Source organism: Lepisosteus platostomus, chromosome 2 (genome assembly GCF_059453375.1).
Source record: "Lepisosteus platostomus isolate fLepPlt1 chromosome 2, fLepPlt1.hap1, whole genome shotgun sequence".
NCBI classification, from domain to species: Eukaryota; Metazoa; Chordata; class Actinopteri; order Semionotiformes; family Lepisosteidae; genus Lepisosteus; species Lepisosteus platostomus.
Genome location: NC_142612.1, coordinates 66,568,010 through 66,590,141, shown reverse-complemented (window position 1 = coordinate 66,590,141; position 22,132 = coordinate 66,568,010). Strand labels below are relative to the sequence as shown.

Sequence of the window (22,132 nt, the reverse complement as noted above, 5' to 3'; positions counted from 1 at the left end):
GGGTTTCAGCAACTTAAAAAAAAAAACCTTTATTGAATGCTTAGCATGAGATTTTCAGTGTATAAACTTAATTCAGTTCTAAAAGCCTGGGGACACAAACGGACTCTCCTAAATACGAAAATTAGCTCATTTTGTTGTGGTTTTTTGTGTGTTTATTGTAATTTCATTTTGTATCACAAAGTTAACTTTGTTTGCCTTCACAATGTCACAAAAAGCATTAAATCATGTTTGCACAATGTGGTCTGCCTGTGAAGCCTTTGAAGAGGTATTACAAGTTGATAAATTGTCAACTCATGCATGACATAATGCAATTTTAGCCTCTTAAGAGCTTCTTACTGCGCTCCCACCCCCAACTCCTCCGTCCTCAAAACGAAAATGTTTGTCCCCTTGAAAAATTAGAATGCTGGCAATTCATCATGGCAACATATAATTCAGTTTTAAATTAGATGTGCAATGCCTTAGGATGAAGTCGTCGTCATTCTGCTCGCTTTGCAAATTTAAACAGCATCATCCATAAATTTCATGGTCTCCTCTGAGCATCCTAGCAGTTTTCCCCATCAACACTGTTCTGAACAGATTTAGTGTGTACAATGCAGGCTGGCGATGGGACAAAGCAACAGTTTGTTGGTGCAGACTGGGAATTAGTGGAGGTTAATAAGTCGTTCCTAATTTTCTTCATTTGAGCGTTTTCCACAACCTCTAGGACTCGAGAATTGACATGTGATAAGTTGTTTTTTTATTGCAGAACATGGGGCAATCTCATTGCCTTTTCACATCGTCTGTGGCATGAAAGCTTCCCTTTTGATTTGTTGTGCAGTTGAATTGCAGACGTTTTCCTTTTAAGAGTAGATTTACTGTCAAGTAGTGGTAGTTAAAATTAGGCATTTCTTACTGATTAATAAAATTTGTTTTCCTCTTTTACCCTGTCATTTTTTGTCTCCTGGAGTAAAGATTGCATGCAGTTGCAAATCAATGTGAAATGTAATTAAAAGTAAATAGAGAAGATAGACCTGAACTGTGTTTGTCTGTTTGAAAATGTAATAGAAACAAATCCAATCAGTTTAAATTAATTTTACTTACATTTTTCTCATTTTTCTAACGAAGGAGTAAAGAGTTTGCTTTGCGAGCAGGCTTAAAAGGCTATAACTCTGGCAAGTGTCTTTTATAAAACGTGTAATTCTATAAATGGTAATAGTTCCTGTTATTAAAATCTGATGTGGCATAAAAATTAGTTCTTCCACAAGGTTGTTAATCGCATTGATAAATGGGCGAATCTTTGTTAATCTGTGTTACTCGCATGCAGCTGGGCTGCTGTTGTTTATTTCTATGCCTGCTTATTCTGAAAGCATGTTTTACCTCACACAGATCAAAATATTAAGAAGACCAGTAGCATTTTAAACTGTAAAGAAAGTCAGATTGACAGTGATGTGACACTGGCAGAGTGGGTTTCTAATAAAAAAACTTTTTATTTTGTTTACACATTAAACTGATGTGCATATGAATGGTTTAATAGATATTCAATAAACCAATAACTATAAACTGAGAATTTTAATAAAGCATCCATATACATATGGTGGTGATGAGGTGAATGTGTTGGTTGGAGTTTGTATGAATACTACCGTGTGACTGTGCTTTATTAACATTCTACAGAACCTCATAATAAAAATGATCAGATCACTAGTAGAATACCTTCAGTGACCTTAATGTGTTAAAATGTCTCATTGAAAATGATTTACTTAAGCAGAGTAGTTCATGTAATTGCATATAGCTGATCTTATATCACATTCCTGCTGTGAATCAGATTGCTTAAATATTTCCTGTATTTTTAAAGGTGTCTAATATTCAAGCCAGGACAGCCAGATTGACTTGGAATCCACCGTCTGGGCTCCTGAATGGAGACAGGCACACCAATGGTATCCCATACTCATGCAGCTATGAGGTGATGCTTTCAGACAAGGGGAGGGATGGAAAATACAACATTATTTACAGGTGAGCATTACTGTAGTTTCTGAATGGATGTTTTCTTAAAATAATTTTGCTTACAGTATATGTTCCACAGACAACCCTAAATCCCTGTGTTCACATCATACATTTAGTATTTTGTATCTGTGCTCAAATATTATTCATGAGGTTAGGTGTGAAAATCTTAGAATTTATTTTTACTTATTTTTTCCAGGGTAACAAGGCTATTTTTAAGGGCAAGGAATTACTAACCCGTGATGGTGGACAGTAATAACTGTTTAAAACAACAAAAAAACAGTAATAACAGTAATAACTGTTTAGTTAAAATATTTCACATTATTTTGAAAAAACTTTGAAAATTTATGGCAGGCAATTCTGTGTTTCAAGCAGGCTCATACGTAATTTAAGTAAAGCCCTTATTAGTTGATGAAAGATTTTACCACTGCAATTTGCTCCGCTGTTTTGGTAGCCAGGTAAAACGGAATGTTAATCATTCCGTTTTCACACCAGCAGAGTCCAATCAGTTGTGAAGAAAAAAAGGATTGACAGGACCTGACAAGCTTTAGCTGGAGAGGCAGTCGTTATTATCCCCCAGGCTCATTTGCCCCTGAGCAGCATTGCTCGGAAGCAGTGAAGTCTGAAAAGTCTGACTTGCTGATTCAGTGAACACTGTGGTTTTGAACAAAACCACTTACCAGTCAGCTAATCCGCCTTGGTCAATCATGTTTAGATGTATAGCTGCTTGGTCTGTCCATACATCATCAAGCAGCAATTACATTTTTGTGTTAACAGACTAAACTACATACAAGGTTGAAAGAATGAATTCTTAAGAGTGCCCTGATCAATAGTGATTTCAGCATCACACCTTTGTTTCAAAATATTAAATTCTAATGATTTCCTCACCTGGAATAAAGTGAAATCTTATTTATTTGAAATCTCATTAAGCTGAATTTTGTTGTTGTATGTTGTTTTATGTTTAAACAGCAAAACAAAGTTTGCAAAAGCAAACAATGAAAGACTTAAGCACCAAATGTTATTACTTATTTAGAAGGGTCAAACTCAGTACATTTAGGTGTTCAGTCAATTATATTGACACAGTGTACCTATTTATATGGCTTTATTAGAAAAGATCTCTAATGACAGACTTCTTAAACTCTTCTCTGGGTGTCCTGAAGAAAGCTTTTCATTTAGATTAAGTTCAGTTGGTAAAATATATAAGCAATGTTAACAAAACCATCCAGATTTTTCATTATTGGTCAATAGGTGCTGATAGGTTCAGAGCAGAACTGCTAGGATATTTTTAATTTCTGAAGGCTATAAAAAAGCAGAACAGAGTTTATCATTTACTTAGTAATAACAGACAGAGCTGAGGGACATGGAAACCACATGAACCTTTAAATCTAACCACTAATCTCTCTTGTTTTACTGCGCATTATGGTTTGTAGAGCTTGTAAGTGTGGTGATGTCTGTGTGAATCGAGACCATCTGTTTAATTTTAAACTCTTTCAAATTCTAAACAAATGAGATACGTGGTACACAAAACATTTTTTTTTTCCACAAAAGAAGTAAAGGCAATGAGAGTAGAGATAGAGTTAAATGCTCAGAATGCAGTAGACTATTTTCTGTTATCGGGGTTCATGAATCAAAAACAAACCTAAGGATGTGTTTAGACCATAAACCAATTCTTTACTGCCAGACAAACACCTCAGGGAGGAGTTATACCTTGAGGCTCAGGAAAGTGCATTTTATTCATCTTATAAGAGCACAATGATAGCTGCCCTACAAAAGACTACATGTCTGGACTAGTTGTGAAATTTCTATGTGCTTGTATAAAATCAGAAGCTATTGTTGTCTTATTCTCTTTTTTTTTTTTGCTGTGGAGACAGCAGCAGCTGAAGGACCGCCGTTCATTTCAGTGTCTGTCGATGTAAAACAACTACAGAGCCTTGAAAATCGCCTGTGTGCTTGATCACTATTGTCTGACTCCTTGCAGGGTGTGTTTCTGAGTTATGGAGTTCGCAGACTTTCATGTAGAAACGGTAGCTGGGGTGTTGATGCAGTGCTGAGAACTTCACATCTTCCAGACAAAGACCTTTCTATTGTAGCTGGTAATACCCGTACTGATTTCAGAGGTGCTGAACAGAGGAAGGAAACAACAATGAGCTGTTCAAATCTGCCAAGTCAGAAGTTAAAATCTTCAAAGCAACTCATGAATACAGTTTACCTGGCCATAAAGAGTTGATGGTATGCAAAGCTTTTCAGTATTTTTACTTTTGCATAGCAAGAGTAGAAATCCCTAAAGAATTTCAGTAAATGGCCTCTACTACACCTTTAATTTTTTTTCAAATGGTTCAACAGCATTTGTATGGTTAATCTGTTCGCAGAAGCATCTTGAATTTTTTCTGGTCATGTGCTTCAATCCACATAAAATGTTTCAAAGGTTGTGTTTTACGGTTTAATGCATTTTGTCATAGGATAAGGACGAAGGTCCTATGTTTTCCCTCAGTGTGTTTTGGCAGCTCTTGCTTTGGACTCACAAATTTGGACACGTTGGATTCACCAGGGGTCTTTAGGGCCCAGATGTGAGCATTTACCTCATTTGCTTCTCACTCCAGTTCGTATCCAGTGGAACTGCAATGATTAATAGGATGCAATGTTTTTCCACTTACTGTAAATGGTAAATATCATCAAGAGACATGATGGGAAGTTCAGTAATAAGCCTAAAGGCTCATTCTGTAGGACATCATGGTTATAAATGTGCTGCCATTGTAGGGAGAATAGCCTCATTCGTTTTTTAACTGCGGGGTATTTCAGCTTCCCACAATCTATACAAATCAACAAGTCATGTCTTTTATTCTTTTTTTAAATCTTAATTGCGACAGAAATAGCAAATGATGAGCATAGATAGGGGCTCTTATTGTGTTTGAGTGAGCCCTTTTAACCACTGCTTCATTTACTTTATAGTATGGAATAGGGATGCATTCCTAAACTGTATATTTTGATCTTGAGTAAAGGTATTCTGGCATAGAGTGATATTCAATATTTTTTAATTGTTCAAAATGTAATCAATAATTATAATATGACTCATACTGATTCTAGACATTACATAGTTAAGTATAGAACTTCATTGTCCATTACATTACTGTTTGTGTCTCTTATAATTGTAATCTTATTCAATTAAAGAATAATTAATTCAGTAAAAAACAACTAGAGAACAGTTCTGTGTGCCCTACTAAGAAAAGCATGATATTCTGTACATATGATACTATATATACTGTATGATGATGAACTGTTTGCACACTGTTTGTCTTATGTGCCTTAAACTTTGTTGCAATGCCTATGTGGTATTGCAGTAATTGGTGATAGATTTAGCAGTGTTATGGGGATATTCCAACTTTCATGAATCAGATTATTAAAGGATAAAACAAGTGTTTAATGATAAAGTGTGGTGTAGAGTGTGTGTACTACTAATTCCATAATTATTTTTAACTGTGATTGCTAATTTTACAAACAAATCAAAAACTAGCTCTGGAACAGACTGGATGTTTGGTATACGACTGCTGGGTCTAGATAATTAAAAACCAATTAATTCTCTCCTTTTCTTCTTTTCCAGTGGAGAAGACTTAGAATGTAATTTGAAAAACTTAAGACCAGCAACAGACTATCACGTGAGGTTAGTAGGAGCTTTGAACGTTCTTTGTCTGAAATTATATAATTCAAATAAGTGCTGCTGTTCAGCACCTACTATAACCTGAAGAATTGAATGTACTCTAGACTAAAAGTTGAATAAGTGTACTTCTAATATAAATTTGATTTCTACTTCTTTGATTATGGTCCCTGAAGAGTAGGTCTGAATGCTAGTTTAATGTAATTATTCCATATAATGTGCTGTAGAGTACTTTAAAATCATGCCTCTACTACATTTTCAGTTATTTTTGTAAAAGTGCATAGCTGCTTTTGATGTGTTGTAATGTACTAATAATGAGTTTCTCATAAATATTTGGTTAAGCGGTCAATTATGTGAGCTACACCAGATTGATTTCAGTTATGCGTTTTGTATTGAATGAGTGTGCTAATTTTTTTAAATACATAACTGAAAATAGTATCTTTTTAATTATGCCTAAAATATGCTTGTCATACTGTGCTCCTGAGTTGAAAGTGTTATGTGCTAATTTGGATTTGTGTGTCTAGTACCTTAGTAATCTGATTTTACCTATTGTAAGCTGTAGATAAGACTAAAATGTACTATATACTGTATATACAGTTTGTGTTCTTTATAGCCTCTACTAGTTAATAGAAAGGTTTAACTTCACTGTTCTTCACTTCACTGCTGTAATGGATAACTTACTATCTGCTCAAAATAAAAGCCACAAAATGAAGATAGAAATTGTGTTTGGGTGTGGTTTAGGTGACATACGGCTCTTAGAAAGCAGACATTCATAAAACAGATTTACTACTATATTCATTTAGTGCAATAAATATATAATCACCCATGAATCATTTAAAAAAAAAGACTAGTAGAGAGCTTGAAAGATGAACTATAATATCAATGTCTTTTTCACATGGGGAATAGGGAAAAAATCTAAAGGTCAACATGGTGATTTGCATAGTCACAGGTCAAAATGTCTTCAGTTTTTATTATAGAATGGATCAAGTTTATGAATATGCCCTTTAGAGTCTGTCATGCACCAAGTAGTACTAAATCCAAGAAGGGAAGAAACATCTGCTTGGAAATGTACAACCTATAATATCATTCTTAAAGTCCTTCTGCAGCTTTACTGGAATCAGAAATTTGACAGTTACCCAAGGCGAACCAGCTGCACTATGTCAAAATCAAACCTTGTTGCAGCTTAACTAACATGAATATGTTTTTTAAAATCTGTTTGACTATGAGTATGCTAAACAGTCGCAATTATCCAAGTGCATCAACCTATTCAGTATATTTTTTCCTTGTTCACGCCTGTTAGAAAATATATTTAATGATGGCCAGTGTTACTGACTCCTTCATTTTCAAACTCTAAAAGCGTCTGACAAGACCAGATGGTACCAGTGATTTAATATACAGCAAAATACATTTTAGCGTCAATTTAATTTTTGCTAAGCTCAAAAGTCTCTCGGGTCTAATGGAGTTGACTTTGCTTTGCTTGTTTGTTTAAGTGACAGACCATTTACATTTTGTTCCAGGTGATTAAGGTCTGTTTTAATGTGTTCGTCACCTTCATTATTTTAAAGGTTGTGGCAAATTTTCCTATCTGTCGAAAAGGTGTGACAGAGATGTTGAGTCAGTTTTGCAGACAAGCTTCTTCCCTGGCTTGGCTCTGAGCTTGTGTGGTCACTGCAGTGCAAAAAGGAAATGGCCTTTCTGGAACTGGCGAATCCACAGCCGGCACTGCAGGGAAATGCAGCATTAGTCAGCTGTAGCAGTGGGACATCTTAGCAAGGGACTGGATTTAAATTTAAATACATTTCGATGTGTTTATTCCAATGAATTAGGATTTAAAAGCTGCACACATTGATATAATAATTCCTCACTATATGGGCCATGTAAACTGATCTTATTTATTCCAATATCGCATAACCTTGGGTACCATTTATAAAGCGTGCAAAACATGTTTTGTTTACATGCTCTACTGACATATAGGTTTGTGTGTTCATGATTTTGTCCAACACTGTATGTGATTGCAGCTGTTTTACTTTTGATGTTCTGATACATATATTTTCAGAGTCAACGCAGTGTATAACACTGTCAAGGGATCGTCTTCGGAAACAGGAAGCTTTACCACACAGTGCAGCACACCTGACTGTCCCTGCCCTCCAAAACTGTCTCACAGGACCAAAAGTTCCCTCACTTTGCAGTGGAAGGTATGACTGACCAGTAATCCCTCCCACTTACCAAACATCTGTGCTAGAATTATGAACAACGAGATACAGTATGAGAATGGGCTGTATACTGAGAAGCTTTGGTTCCAATACTCTTTTTTTGCACTTTTAATGCCTCTCAGTACATTTCATGTATGTTTTTTTTTTCAGTTTAGTGATGAATATTAAGTCAGCAGTGTTTCTCAAACTGGATATCTGTACAGCCCCAAACCCAGAGATGTAAACAAAGAAATAAAAGGAAATCTGACAAGCAAAGACTATGACAAATGTTTTTTCTCTTCTCAGCAGTCTGCCAGAATAGCATTTTAGGTGTGTTGTTCTGACATCTTAACATTTGCTGTTGAAAGTTCTCTAGAAATTAAAGTGTACTGTTTCTTTCAAGTAGATCAGAATTTACCAGGTTTGAAACTTGTTAATCTTGAGATGCTGCTCACTTAAAATTAAATTGTTTTTCATAATATAAGTTTAATACCTAAATGTTTTTTTCTTTCTAGTTGAGTTTTGAAATGGTAATTCAAATGCTTTTTCTTTTATGCTTGTCTTTAATATGTGTCCCTCAGAAATGATAAATGGCCTATATAAATTATAGCAATGTTATTCTTCCAAAATCACACAAGAATTGTAATCATTGTGTGTGTATGAAGAGAGCAAATGGAATCAACCACTACTTTTCATAAAAGATGTCTTTAGAGCAAAAACTTTTGAATTTTCAGTACTAGCCCATTTTAACTGAGTGTGTAATACTGTATCTCATTGTCTGGATCTTACTGTTATTAGAGTCTGTGATGACAAAATAAACTTGTCTATTAAAAGATGTTTAAATCGCACAGGTCATCGTGTCAGTAGGGTACTAAGTTTCCATGAAAAACACAAATAAAGACAGTGTGCCTAAAATTAAGACTGTTTTTTTTTGTTTGTTTCTGAAAGATTTTCATCTTTCTTTTAGGCACCAGTGGACAACGGATCAAAAATCACCAGCTACCTGTTAGAATGGGATGAGGTATTTTTGTGATGATCAGCTTTTAAAAAATAGAACAAAAATCAAGCAACATGGCAGGAAGGCTAAGAGATAATTATCTTTGATGTTCGCGTCTGTTATGCTTATTAAACATTTTAGATTGAATTCCTCTTGATAGGGTTCTTAGTATCCACCCGACTTGATGACTTCCCAGCCTGCTTTAATCCTTGGCTACACTGCATGACCAGTCTCTGTTCTCAAAAACATTCTAATTGACAGCTGAAACATTGTGCCTGTTTTCTTTTCCTTTCAGCATGGAATAAACCTTTACCTGTTCATTTGCAGCCTACGCATGCTGACGTAGCTACCCACTCTAACTCTAGTCCAGCTCAATGCATCCTCATCCATTACCAGGAGTAATGTGACAGAATTTAGATCAGTGTTATATTATCCTTACTTCTAACAAATCACAACATATAATACACCATAATTAGAACCAGATCATACTGTCCAGGCTCAAGGACACCATAAAATACATTGCAGTGTGGATATAGTACCAATATGGAAGAAACCTTAAAAACAATGATGCTTTTTAAAGCATAGTGTAGATAGGACCTTAGATTTTTGTGTGCAAGACTAAATATTGTTTTAAATCATGGATTTAGTTCTGTTGTCTTGGGGTAAATCACTTGGAGAGGACTTACAGGAGAGGTTTAATTCTGTTAAACCTAACCTTCAAGCTTCGTGTGCTGACATTCTCTATTCACCATCCAGTTTATGGAACAACCTTGCACACTTTAGGATGCTTCTTCACCGTTTTGAAAACAAACTGAACAATAAATATTTTTAGAAAGTAGAACAAAGCTGTCAGCAAACAATAAGCTACAGTGTTATGTTTAAAATTTCATTACCCACTTGATAGAAGCAGTTTCTGTGAAATAGTCCAATGTTGTATATCACAGAAATTATCAATCTGAACTGAGGTGTCAGTGATTTTATTGTGCATCACAATTGAAACTAATCCCTAAGACAGATCCCTAGAACTTCATCTTGTCCATGAAATAGGAATTTATGGGATGATAAATGGCTGAAGATAAAAAGCTATCTCCTGCAGACTTTTAAATCACTTTTATAATAACCAGAAGAGCAAAACTAACCCTTCCAGCTAGAGACGATTTGTACAACTATGAACACAGTAAAATTTAACAGGAATCTCAAATAGTTAAAAGTGCAGCATTGACATATTCTGGATACTGAAATTTCTTTAAATAGTTTTGTTCCAGCACAGGCAACTTAGGTGTTAAAAGCTTTGGGGTTATTAAATGGTATATTGTATTACATCTGCTATTACCATGTAAAAACACATTTGAACATTTAGCTATTAAGGTGTTTTTGCACAGTAATTTTCAATCAGTGCCTCGCTGTCATTCCAGTCTGTGTACAACGTGTTGTGGCAGATCTCCTTTTAATTGCAGCGGGGATGTTTTGTCCTTTCAGTCTACATTTCCTTTCTCATTTATCAGCAAAAGACTCCCTGTGGTTTTGTCTGCCTTCTCTTTTTTAAGGTGGTGCTGGAAGACTAAAAGAACCTCCAAATGCTGGATTGTACCTATGTAGGTTTCATAGTGACTATTGTCCTGTAGGCCTCCCAATAAAATATGCACATCCTGTGGCCAAATACTTCTTGAAAAATGAAAGTAGTATTGTAAGGCAATGCTGCCTTCTAGTGCTTTCCCTAATAGTATCAAATTGCTTATGAGAAAGAGCCTTCTCACAGTGCTGGTTCCTTTCCTTGTATCCAGTGCTAAGAAGCAAAGTAAAATGTTAAATTCAGATTCAATTCAATTTAGCATACTGTATATGACCCATGCTTCACAATCCAAAACTAAATATGCTGTTTTTTTTATTAAACAGGAAACTTGGTAAATAGATGCCAAGTAACTAAAAGAGTCGGGTTGAAAAATACGTCAATTTGAAAGTCTCAGGCTATAATGAGGAAATGTGATAAAGGGGCGATAAGCATGTGGGCTGCCTAATTTACATTTCCCACAGTTCATCTGTTTGTTGAGTTTCTGGGTGGATCTTGTAGGATTCACACACTTTTGAATGGATCTTTCTAGGATGTTTGAAAAAGGTTGTGGCTGTGATTAAATGATGTATTTCTTATAAAATGCCAATAGGTTTGGCAGACAGAGCTTTTGACAAAATCTTACTTCTGGCCATCTTGTAAAGGGATTGCTTTTGCGTTTCTTTTCCTCTTTAATATCCTATGTCAGTGGGCCTTTGGTAAAAAAGTTGAGAAACATAAAAAGTCCTACACCGTGAGCGAGGAGGCCATTAACTGATCTGGAGGATACAAATGAATTGGTGTCCTGTGGAGGCAAGTGTAGCTGCTGGCCTCATTATTAGCTCTTTACTTCATCTCTAGAATGAAGCCAAAGTCATTGCATTAACCACACTATCCATCAAACACTAATGATCTGATGGCACATTGACGGACAGTTACGATACTTTTTTCCTCCTTCTTCCCTTTGGCTAAAAGTGATATGATATGATATATGAAAGTGATAAAAAGAGGAAGAATCCATAGAGAGGAGTAAATACTATGGGGATACTTAACATCACTTTATTAACCCTATACAATCTTTTGCATTAGGAATTTGTCTTTTCACATGTCCCAGCTTGATCTGCGTGAGACACACAAACAGGGAGAGAAGCTTGGGATCAGAGTATAGGGTCAGCCATTGTACAGCTCCCCTGGAGCAGCTGGGGTTAAGGGCCTTGCTCAGGGGCCCAACGGAGTAGGATTCCTCTGCCAGCTGCGAGATTTGAACCCGCAACCTTCTAGCCACAGGCGCAGATCCTTAGCCACAGAGCCAATCATCCTCTGTTTGTTACTGGGAACAAGAAGAAGTGTTAACTTTTGTTTTACTTGTTTTTATGGCCTTTTTTTTTAAATGGGGAAGGTGTAGTGTTGACATCACACAATGCAACAATATTACTAAAAGTAAAGTTCATGTAGAGATAAAAAAATGCCCGGACTATTTCAATATTGCTTAATATCTTGTGTTTGATGTGATGTTTTTCTTCTGGCCTTGTATACTAGAACATTTATTTCCAGTCAGTGTTTTTTTTGTTAGCCCCACAGTATTCCAGTAATGTAGCGTCACAACATATCTCCTCGTTCTCCCTCATAAACAGCACATTAACTGAACAACAGTTGCAGCATATATTTTGTGACATTTAATGACCCAGCTGCATTTCATGGAAATATTCTGAGTCTGCAGGCATAAACACAACTGAAATAAACAAAAATAAGAAATATTTTGAAATGGCGATTTTAGATAGTGGAGGAATGTTGGAGAAGGGGGCTCTCCTGTAACCCGTGCAGGCCAATGGGATAATTGGGATTGAACTGGGATCCTCTTGGTAAAAGACTGGCTAGCCTTCAAAGACATTTTATCCTGTCATCTTATTTTAAAATTATGAATAGGAATGTACTTGTTTCTCTCAATGCTCACATGGAGAAAGGAGGTTAGCTGCCATTTTCCTATTTATTGCCTTTGCCCGACTATAACTCTCACACCTGTAATGTCTTATAAATTTCATAATATTTTTATGTAATGTGGATGTGTTATTGTTTCAGTAACCTTAATCCTGCTGTGTTACTAACGCACCTACATCATCTCCAGTTGACGACCCGCACACTCACACGGTGCAGCAGGATAAAAATAAGAATTTTGTAACCTGATTTTGGAGTAGGAGTTCTTTACATTTTCAGTTTTAGGATAATGGAATATATAAATTTGAAGTGCAGCCATTTTTCTTGTAACATTAAGCCATGTATTCATTGAGCATTTCTAGCAGAAAATGAAAGTAGTTCAAGAATTTGATTTTTTTCCCTCATTAAACAGAAATTTGTCCGTGATGACTGTATCATTCCTAATTTTGTTTTCTCTTCACTTTTTAGGGCAAGAAGAACAATGGTTTCAGAGAATGTTATTTTGGGAACCAGAGACACTATAAATTAACTAAACTCTGCCCAGCGATGGGGTACACATTTCGATTAGCAGCACGGAATGACATTGGCACTAGGTATGTCTCTAGCAAACTGTTTTGTTGCTATTTTTATTAAAGTACAGAATTAGTATCATGTAGTTTGTAAAATTCTCATTTTCATTTCTTGAATCAGTTCCACATAAGCAAGTACAACATAGTATTGCACCTCTCTCAAGGACAGAGAATAAGGAGGTTAAGTAATTTAGTTAGCATAGCAGAGTATTACTTTTCTGATAAGATAAGAACTGTCAGTCAAGGTGACTGGATTTATTTATGATTGCTCAGATCCACTAAGGACATCATATCACGTTTCTGCATGATGACCTTGTTTTATTGAAAGCTCCGGAATTTCAATGCTGTGTTGTATTACTGTTTTATGGACAGCTACAGTTATATATATATATTGTTTAAAAAATTGGAGTCACCATTTAATTTTCTATAATACAAATCTCATTTTTAAATTATTTACCAGCTGACCCCTGCAGCCCATGTTCTACATGCAGAGAAACAGGCCGTGTCCCAGCATGCCTTTCATATCCATTCCTTGTCAGAACTATGTCTTGCTGAAATCATGGCCAGTTCAACAGGTGCCAAGCCAAGGTCCTAGGAGTTGTTTGTGGACAAAGCCCTGGCTGGCTTAAGCTCCCTTACATACACTTGAGCCAAAGATGTTTTAAGTTGGTGATTGGTTTGTTAACTATAACTATACTGCAGGTGTGCTTCACTACTATATACTGTGTAGCTGCTGTTTCTGACTTTGTTCACAAGAAAACAGTTGTTTGCTCATTAACTGCCTTTGTGCCTATGAAGCTGCATAGACTTGAAATCAGCTTTTCATGACTGAAAGTACCTGCTTTCCCTTTACAGTTCTTCCTAAAGCTTTTTGGATGTTCAAAAACCTATTTGAAGAATGACTTTCATTTAGTGCTTCACACTAATGGCCACATAAAGTTGGAAGACTAGAAGCAAACCATTTCAAAAATAATTTCATTGCTTGCAAGAAGTTTTTAGATGGTTCTTCTTTAAATTTGTGCCAAGATCTCGAGCGCTTTAAAGTGGAAGTGCTCAGATTTAAAATGTGTCGCCACTGGCAAACAAGTGTTTTTAAATTACTTTCCTATCACCTGAACTTTCAGTGACACTTTAAATTTCTCTGAGAGTTAGCAGTATAAGGAGGCCTATAAAACCAGAAGAAAATGGCTGTCACCACCAGTTTGAAGGTGGTGATTTATATAAACTGTTAATATTGAAAGCGCATGCATTGCCTGGGATTTATGTTTATAAAAAGTACACTCCACACTGGATTCTGTGACAGTGTTGGATGCTTTTTTCCATTTTTCACCTTGCAGATGCAGTATAACTTCTATATAGAATTACTGTATATTATAGATATTGGATCGATTGGCGACTTGTGCATGTGACCTATAAAGTACTGATTTAAAGTTATTTTTTTAGTTAAGAATGTAGAAAACTTTTACATTTGTGTCATTGATTTCCTTATTTTAAAATATTAGTTCCTTTCATTATTTTTCCCAGTTCTCGAAAACACATCCGTTTCTTTGCATTGGCAAGAGTGTTTGCACTGCCTATATTATAGTGCATCTTAAATCAATATCTCCCTCTTTTGTACAACACTTCTATATCATTGAATAACATAACTGCCTCTGGTCTGTGTTGTCAGCTAACAGTGACTCTAAGACATGTCACCTGTACTTCTTTACCGAGTCTTTTTTTGGTTGAAGAGATGGGAATGTGGGTTACATTCCAATGTGTTTGATGACGTTTAGCACCGAATCTCTTCTGGAATGTTGAAGACTTGTTCTGGAGCCCTGGTGTACTTCCCACTTGTACGCGTAGCTTGCCTGTGTAATGTTGCCTTTGCTTCTAATCCTGTCTGGGCAGCTCACAGGTCTCACGGTGCCTCTTTTTGATCCCCAGTGGTTTCAGCCCTGAAGTGGTGTTTTACACATCTGGCAACATCCCTCAGCTCCCCCTGCCTCCTAGGCTGGTCAGGGCCGGTATCACTTGGATCACACTGGAGTGGAACAGGCCAGAAGGCTGCACCCAGGAGGAGACCATCACATACACCCTGGAAATACAGGAGGAGAATAATGTAAGGAGAATAATGTAATAATGTAAGGGCTGTTAGTGCACTCCCATGCCATCTTCTCTTACCTGCAGAACATCATTGTCAGCAGACTGATTAATAGACAGCCTTTTTGCTTGAATTTGATAGTATGCATTGGTTCGTGTGCTGTGGCCAAAAATCAATCTATTTATTAAGACAATGTATAGTGGGAATAATGCAGGGTATAAATCAGAAGTGCACAATTACCACCTTCTTGGGTCATATCTGATTTTTTCTTTACATATTCAAACTGATAAGTTGCTAAATTGATTAATACCTGCTGAGTTGCATATTGCTGCACAGGGATTATATGCACTAGTGCTGCACTGGTACTGTTTTGTACAAGCCAGTACCAACATCAGTGTTTCCAAAACTGGGCTGCCGTTCGCCAATATTGTATATTTTGTGTACATGTACAACTAAATTGAGCACAAAATGCTTGCGGTGTTTTGAAGTCGATAGAAGAACATGATTATAACAGCAAAATGTCTTCTGAAGAATGCAAGCTCTTAGTAATGCATCTATTAAAAACAACGTAGATAAAGATTTTTAAAAGCACTAAAAATTCTAAATATATTCAAATTAATAAACAAGACACAAAACTCAATTCTTTCTTAAGTGTAACCTATCTAGAACCTCCTCCTAAAAGCTACATTCTAGTCCAGCTTTTCTTTTGCCATTCTTGTTTAAAGTTTTAACACTAGTCTTTTCTGTCTTCTAATACTTCCATTTTGTTATTATTAGTTAAACAGCTATATTAGATATATTATCCATTTTGCAACTTACTAATACTAAGCTTCTTAAATTGGCTAAAGCTGTAAGCTTCTTAAATTAGCTAATGAAAATTGCATTCAACATCATGATGCTTAAAAGAGCTTTGCAAAGAATTTAGTTTGCACATGCCATCTTTAGCATCTGCAGTAACTGATAAATGGAAAACATTTACCATTTATTTTAAAATTCTGTTTTGTATACTAATTTGTGTTCGACGATGTAGTGTTAAATAACTCCAACAAAGCTCTACGTGAAAGTACAATATCATCTTAAATTCCCTATGGTAAACAAGATTTTTATTTTTTTAGTAGGCCCATCGCCATCTCTCTAAACGAAGTAAAACAGATGACTAAAAGTACATCCAGCCTATGTTTCAAAAGCAAAATACAATATTGCTTTTAACCTCTTGTAGGAAAATAAACAGTGTTATTTACTACCACCAAAACACTTGGTTCCATCAATTTATTAAACTTATTTCATAATGTCGTTTATTAATATTCATTGCCAACAAACCTACAGTACGTGCAACACAAATGTTTCAAGTGCATTCGAAATTTAAATTACGTTTTAGCACTGAAGTTCTCCGTTTACTCAGTAAAATAGAGAGACGGAAGCTTTTACAGTAGGTGAAAACTGAGCAATTTCTTTGTTTGTGCCACCACTGTCATCATGTTTATTCAAAATGAAACTTGATCTCTTGCATAAAGGAATGCCTAGTTTATAATCTATATTATAATCTGTTGAAGGTTGCTTGGTAGTATTAAGGAACCTGTTATTATTTCCTATTTGAATCCACTTAATAGCTAATTTAACACTCCTCTGTTGCCAGCTGTTGTAAAGCAGAATGTTATATATTTTTAGAGCTATTATTGAAAAGGTTGCAGAGCCATCCGCTTACAACCTTAACCATATAACGGTACCTCCTGCAGCTCTGTATTTCTTCTCTATCAATATGATGTGCTGTAAGAATTAAATTATGCACAGTTATGCCATTGAGTTGTAAGATCAGCCAAATATCAGTCCCCATTAGGCTGTTTGGCTGTTATTTCTAAAAAGTCAGATGTCACCTGGACAATAAGTCAGTCAATGTCTAATATGCAGTTATATAGTTAGGTTTGACCCATGCCTGACTGCAATATTCCTAAACCATTTTATTTTATTAATGAACAGTATATTTACTTTTGGCTTTCATGCTCATTTATTGCGAACCAAAGGCCACAAAGGTAAGCGTCTGGTACTTATCTTCATGTCATGATCTTTTTTCTCTTCATAATCCAATGGCAGGGAACTGGGTTTCATCCGAAATACACAGGGGAAACCTTGACTTGTACTGTAGAAAATCTGAAGAGAAGTACACAGTATAAATTCAGGGTAAGTGAACTCCACAGATTACCACAGCCACATGAGAGTAACAAAGACAGTTTGGCAGAATACGTCTTTCTCTGAATATATTTTACTAACTTCTCTGTCCCTGCTTTGGCTATGAGTGAGCCTTTGAATTGATTTTTAAGAGTTAGCCATACATAGTCATGAATGTCCAGGGTTGTTGGTCATTTAGAAGCTCATTCATTGCTCTTGAAGAAAACAAGAAAGTCAATTAGAAATCTTTCTATCATGTACCTTTGTAACGATACTAGTTCCACGTGTGTTGTAGCATTACATTTAGCATTTTTATCTTCTGTATTACTGCTGCTTTGCCATACCTTTGTAGTATATATTTAAATTAAAAAGACTTTTCTTGTCAGGATCCCAAACCATTAGCTTTTAAACAAGGTAAAAACTGTATTTTAGAATAAAAGAGAACCATTAGTGTTTCTACAATAGATAATGGAGTCTTTTTACATTAAAAGATAAGAATAAAAAACATATCATTTCATTGCAATAGGATTTTTGACAGTAGTCAATGAAAGCCCTGTTTAAAATAGGGCTTTGAACTGACATGTTATATGAAAGCTAAGGATAAATTCCAAGGGAAGCAAATGCCAAGAAATTAAATATTCACAGTTCAACAATGCATGTTAATGTTATCTAAGTCAGAGTGATCCATCTCAACTCCTTGAGGGCTAGTCTGTCTGTAGTTTTTCTGTCCAAATCTGCACTTAAACCTAAACGACCTAAACTTAATCATTATTAGCTTAATTGGATCACTTGACCTGTTTCTCCCAGTTCTTCAGGTCTTTAAAAAGACCTAGAAAACCTCCATGATCGGAGTAGGTCTCTGTTGTCAGAAATGTTTAAAAATGGAAAAGATGGCTATGTCTTGTAACAGAATAAAAAAGGAGAGGAAAAGCGAAATGTGATCTAAAACTAGGCGGATTATCTATATTTGTGACATGTAGTTGTTCTTTTCTCCTTTAATTCCTCCAGCTCATTGCCTCCAACATGGAAGGGAAGAGCACTCCCAGCGAAGTTCTTGTTTGCACCACAAGCCCAGACAAGCCAGGTCCCCCCTCAAAGCCCTGTGTGAAAGGGCCCATCACACCTTACAGCTTCTGTGTGAAGTGGGGTATGTTTGATGTTCCTGTCTGCCTTCCCTAGTGGCTTGCATATTTGATATAGCTTTCTTCTGTGGTTGGAATAGCGGTAATAAAACCACCACTGTATGTTATTTGTGTTGCACAGGGTGCCATTTGCAGAACCCAATGTGCTGTTTTATTAATATCTTTCCATTCCTAGGCCACTTGTATAATAAATGTCTACTCAAATAATCTAGTTTAATATGCAGGTTACCAGGCACTATATTCCCCAGTTGTGGGACCTCCCATTTTCCAGTTTTTTAGTTGTAATTTAAGAAATTAAAGTTTTATTCAAGGTAAGGAAGTCAGTTAGCATTTTTTAAGTAATATTTTATTAATAAAAGTCCCTAGGGATATCAGTTAATCCAACAATCCATCTCTTATCAGTACTACCTAAGAGCTTCCCTATGTTTGACAGAAGATATATTTATTTGTCAGGCCTATCTAATCAGAATTCATAATCTTTTGGGCGATTTATGTATTGCAAGCTTGATTTTAAGAAGAGAAATCCTCACTGACTTGCAGACCATGAAATTAACCTTTTATCACTATGAAGTTAAACATAATGCTATTTTTAATAATGATTGGCCATATAATAAATGTTTAAATGTTTTAGTAATACAATAAGTATCATATACACAATTTTTTAAACTTAATTTTATTTGCAAATACACAGAAATGGCTAGATGACCAAATACTGTATTCATTATTAATGTAATAGATTTCTTTCCAGCTGTGGTGAAGATTAGGTTGTCTTGGAAATGCAATGATGACGTGTCTTACATTTGTCTTTATTTCTAGCTTTATCACACTCCAGATCTGTTTTAAAATAATAAAACAGTGCATTGTCGTCATACTTTGGTGTTACATGAGGTGCGATGCACGGTTATTGGATGTTTGACTTAGTCATTTTGTTTTTTAAGACGTCTGCTTTCTTGTTTGTGTTACAGACCCCCCGCAAGACAATGGCGGTTCAGAAATCTTGAAATACCTCTTGGAAATTTCAGAAGGAAACTCTGATGGTACATTATTCAGTCAATATCATGTTCCATTTAATTACACCTTTGTGCTGCACTCAACAGTCATTTGTCCCTATCTAGCAGTTTTATTTTAATCCAGTGTTGTTCTTTTACATTGAGTTCACATAGAGGTACAATAAACCCAAGCCCAGAACATTGTGTTCTCTCAGTAAATTGGTTTCAATTTTTAGAGAATTGTAATTGCACTCAGTTGTAGTACAGATAATACAAAGGCTCTCTCCACCTTGTTATCCTTGATGCTTTGTTTTGCATGTGAAAATCATTTTTATGTGTTTATATACAGTGCTTATGAAGCCACTTTCCCTGTTTAAACAATAGTATCATGAAGACAATGATGCAATAGAAATTGGAACATATAGAAACCAACAATGGAGAACATGTTTCCAAAGAATGTAAAAGTACAAACCAGAAACCCCATAAATCATCATTCAGTTCAATTTATTTTTATATAGCACCTTTCACAACAAGGTTGCACCAAGGCGCTTAATAAAGCAAGTGACCATATATGTTGTGAATACAGAACAGAAAAGACCAGAAGACAACGGAGGAGAGGAACCAGAAACTCCTTAGTAAGGAGAAAAAAAACATCTAAGGGTCCAAGGTCAACTGGCTGCCCAACCCCTTTGGTCATGCTAACATTATACAATTAAAAAAAGGAATACATTAATAAGGGTATTAATCCACCCATCATGTTTTCTGTATGTCAATACTCCATGCAGATCTCTGTAGACCTGCAAAATCCTCCTAAACGATGGCTATATCCACGATTATCATCCTCTGTGATCCTAGGTGGAAAATCACTAGTATATCTTCCATTTTAACTCCTGCTGGAGTATGCCATTGTCTGTGGGAATTCCATGTGTATTTCAGACTTTACTTCCTCAAAGGTTCATAGTTTTCACAATAAAGTTTTTGGATTGGCCAGATAACTTTCAAAGCACCATGTAGGCACAATGACGTTTGAAAAATGACAGGACTAAACCTTTGTCTTCACAGCAAATCAGTGGAACATCGCATACAGTGGACCGGCTACAGAACGAGTATGTGATCACTTGAAACCAGGCACTTTGTACAGGCTCCGAACTTGCTGTATCAGCACTGGAGGGCATAGTCAGGTATGAAGAAATCCCCTAGGCTTAGCCGTGGAAGCCTAATCTAGCTTGTCAGTCAGATATGACAAAAATAAATCCGGCGTTATTTTTCATGCTTTTTGTGGCCCAGCAGGCTTCTTGCATGTGTTAAGAAGATACATGATACAGGTAAAGGGAAGATTAATTAGACATATAATGTTTATTGTATTCAATTATTGTCAGTCCAAGACAGTTTGAGCATTGAAAGCTAAGTCTTATACCCTCTCTGAAAATGCTTTTAACTTATTTTTCAATGGTTAAATTTTCATATGTTATTTTAAATACTGAGTCTTGCTACTGTACTCCACTCGGCGGCTTTTTGGAATCACACAGAAGAAAGGCCTGCCACTCAGTTTTGCACTTGTGTCTAATTTTTCTGCAGTGTTCTGAAAGCCTGCCAGTTCGCACACTAAGTGTTGCTCCAGGTCCATGTCAACCCCCAAGAATCATAGGCAAAGTCAGACATAAGGAAGTACACTTACAGTGGGGTAAGTCAAGTTATCTTTTCATTTCTGTTCAGATCCTTCCCGGACTGATCCTCTACAAATGTGAATCATGCAGGGGGACTTTATATATCTATCTGTTTTCTAATCACATTATCCAATTCAGGGTCACAGGTGTGCCCTTTCCTGGTAATCAATGGGTGCAGGGAAGGGTATACCCTAAATGCGATGCCAGTCCATCACAGAGCACACACACACACCCGCATGCACTCACAGCAGGACCAATTTTCTAAGAAGACAATTAACCTGCCAGTATGTCTTCAGATAGCACCACGACGATAGCGCCCCAGGTCTCAAATTGACCCACTGCACCACCATGCCACCCCCATAGCTGTAATTCATGGTATTAACGTATTTTTTCAAATGCAGTAAAAAACATGGGCATCTGAGCTACCACCTCAGCCACTATCAAATGAAACGGATGAGAAGATGTTGTTTACTACTTTGCTCTGAATCACGTATAAAAAAAATTAATCATAATTTCAAGGACAATAAGCTGTTTATAGGTAAAAAGAGCCATTTAAATCGAGAGGGTACAGCCTTTTGTATCCCTAGTGTTTGAGATTGAAATAGAACAATAAGCTTTGTTTAATACTTTTATGTACTGAGTGCAGATGCAACTTCTTCTGTTTTCACAGCTTGTGCATAAAACATCTATGAATTATTCCCGTCATTTCCTTTAAAACAATTAGGTTTGCATAAAAGGAATTCAAATGTAATTCACTATATTGCTTCTTTGTTTGATTGTGTTCAGTACTTTTTGCAGACCTTATAAGTGAATCTGCTCATGTATTACTGATATTTTGGATTTGCTTTAATGGTTGATCATAGTTGGGCTCTGAATCTGTGAATTACATTACGTTTCTTAGTAGAGTTCCCTCCTTAATCTGGTCTTAAAACTGTAGCAGTTCTTTTCAGTTGTGGAATAATTTCTAACCTGTGGGCTATTACGTAATCTCAAATTGTTTTCTCGACACTTCCATTAAGTTTTCTTTTTTGTTTCTTGCTTTGTCTCCTTGTATCACTCTGACCTTGAGCACTGCATGTACTTCCACCGAAACATCACATGGCAAAGCAATGTGCAATTTGCCTTGGTAGGGAAAAGCTATTGCTTATAGCCTGAGTCCTGCACGTATGTCTGTACAGGTGACGGGCAACAGAATGGAGAAAAAAGGGAGGCAG

At 36.1% G+C, this 22,132-nt stretch overlaps 1 protein-coding gene across 1 annotated transcript in view; it reads left to right on the top strand.

Annotated features, from left to right (window-relative positions):
• fndc3ba (fibronectin type III domain containing 3Ba) overlaps positions 1–22,132 on the top strand; it is a 167,142-nt gene that overhangs the window by 109,763 nt on the left and 35,247 nt on the right. The window contains exons 8-18 of the mRNA XM_088614103.1: positions 1,832–1,989; positions 5,576–5,635; positions 7,686–7,824; positions 8,789–8,842; positions 12,771–12,895; positions 14,798–14,972; positions 17,046–17,132; positions 18,129–18,267; positions 19,228–19,299; positions 20,314–20,432; positions 20,830–20,935. Coding sequence (XP_088470229.1) covers positions 1,832–1,989; positions 5,576–5,635; positions 7,686–7,824; positions 8,789–8,842; positions 12,771–12,895; positions 14,798–14,972; positions 17,046–17,132; positions 18,129–18,267; positions 19,228–19,299; positions 20,314–20,432; positions 20,830–20,935 — 1,234 coding nt within the window. The remainder of the gene's footprint in view (positions 1–1,831; positions 1,990–5,575; positions 5,636–7,685; positions 7,825–8,788; positions 8,843–12,770; positions 12,896–14,797; positions 14,973–17,045; positions 17,133–18,128; positions 18,268–19,227; positions 19,300–20,313; positions 20,433–20,829; positions 20,936–22,132) is intronic.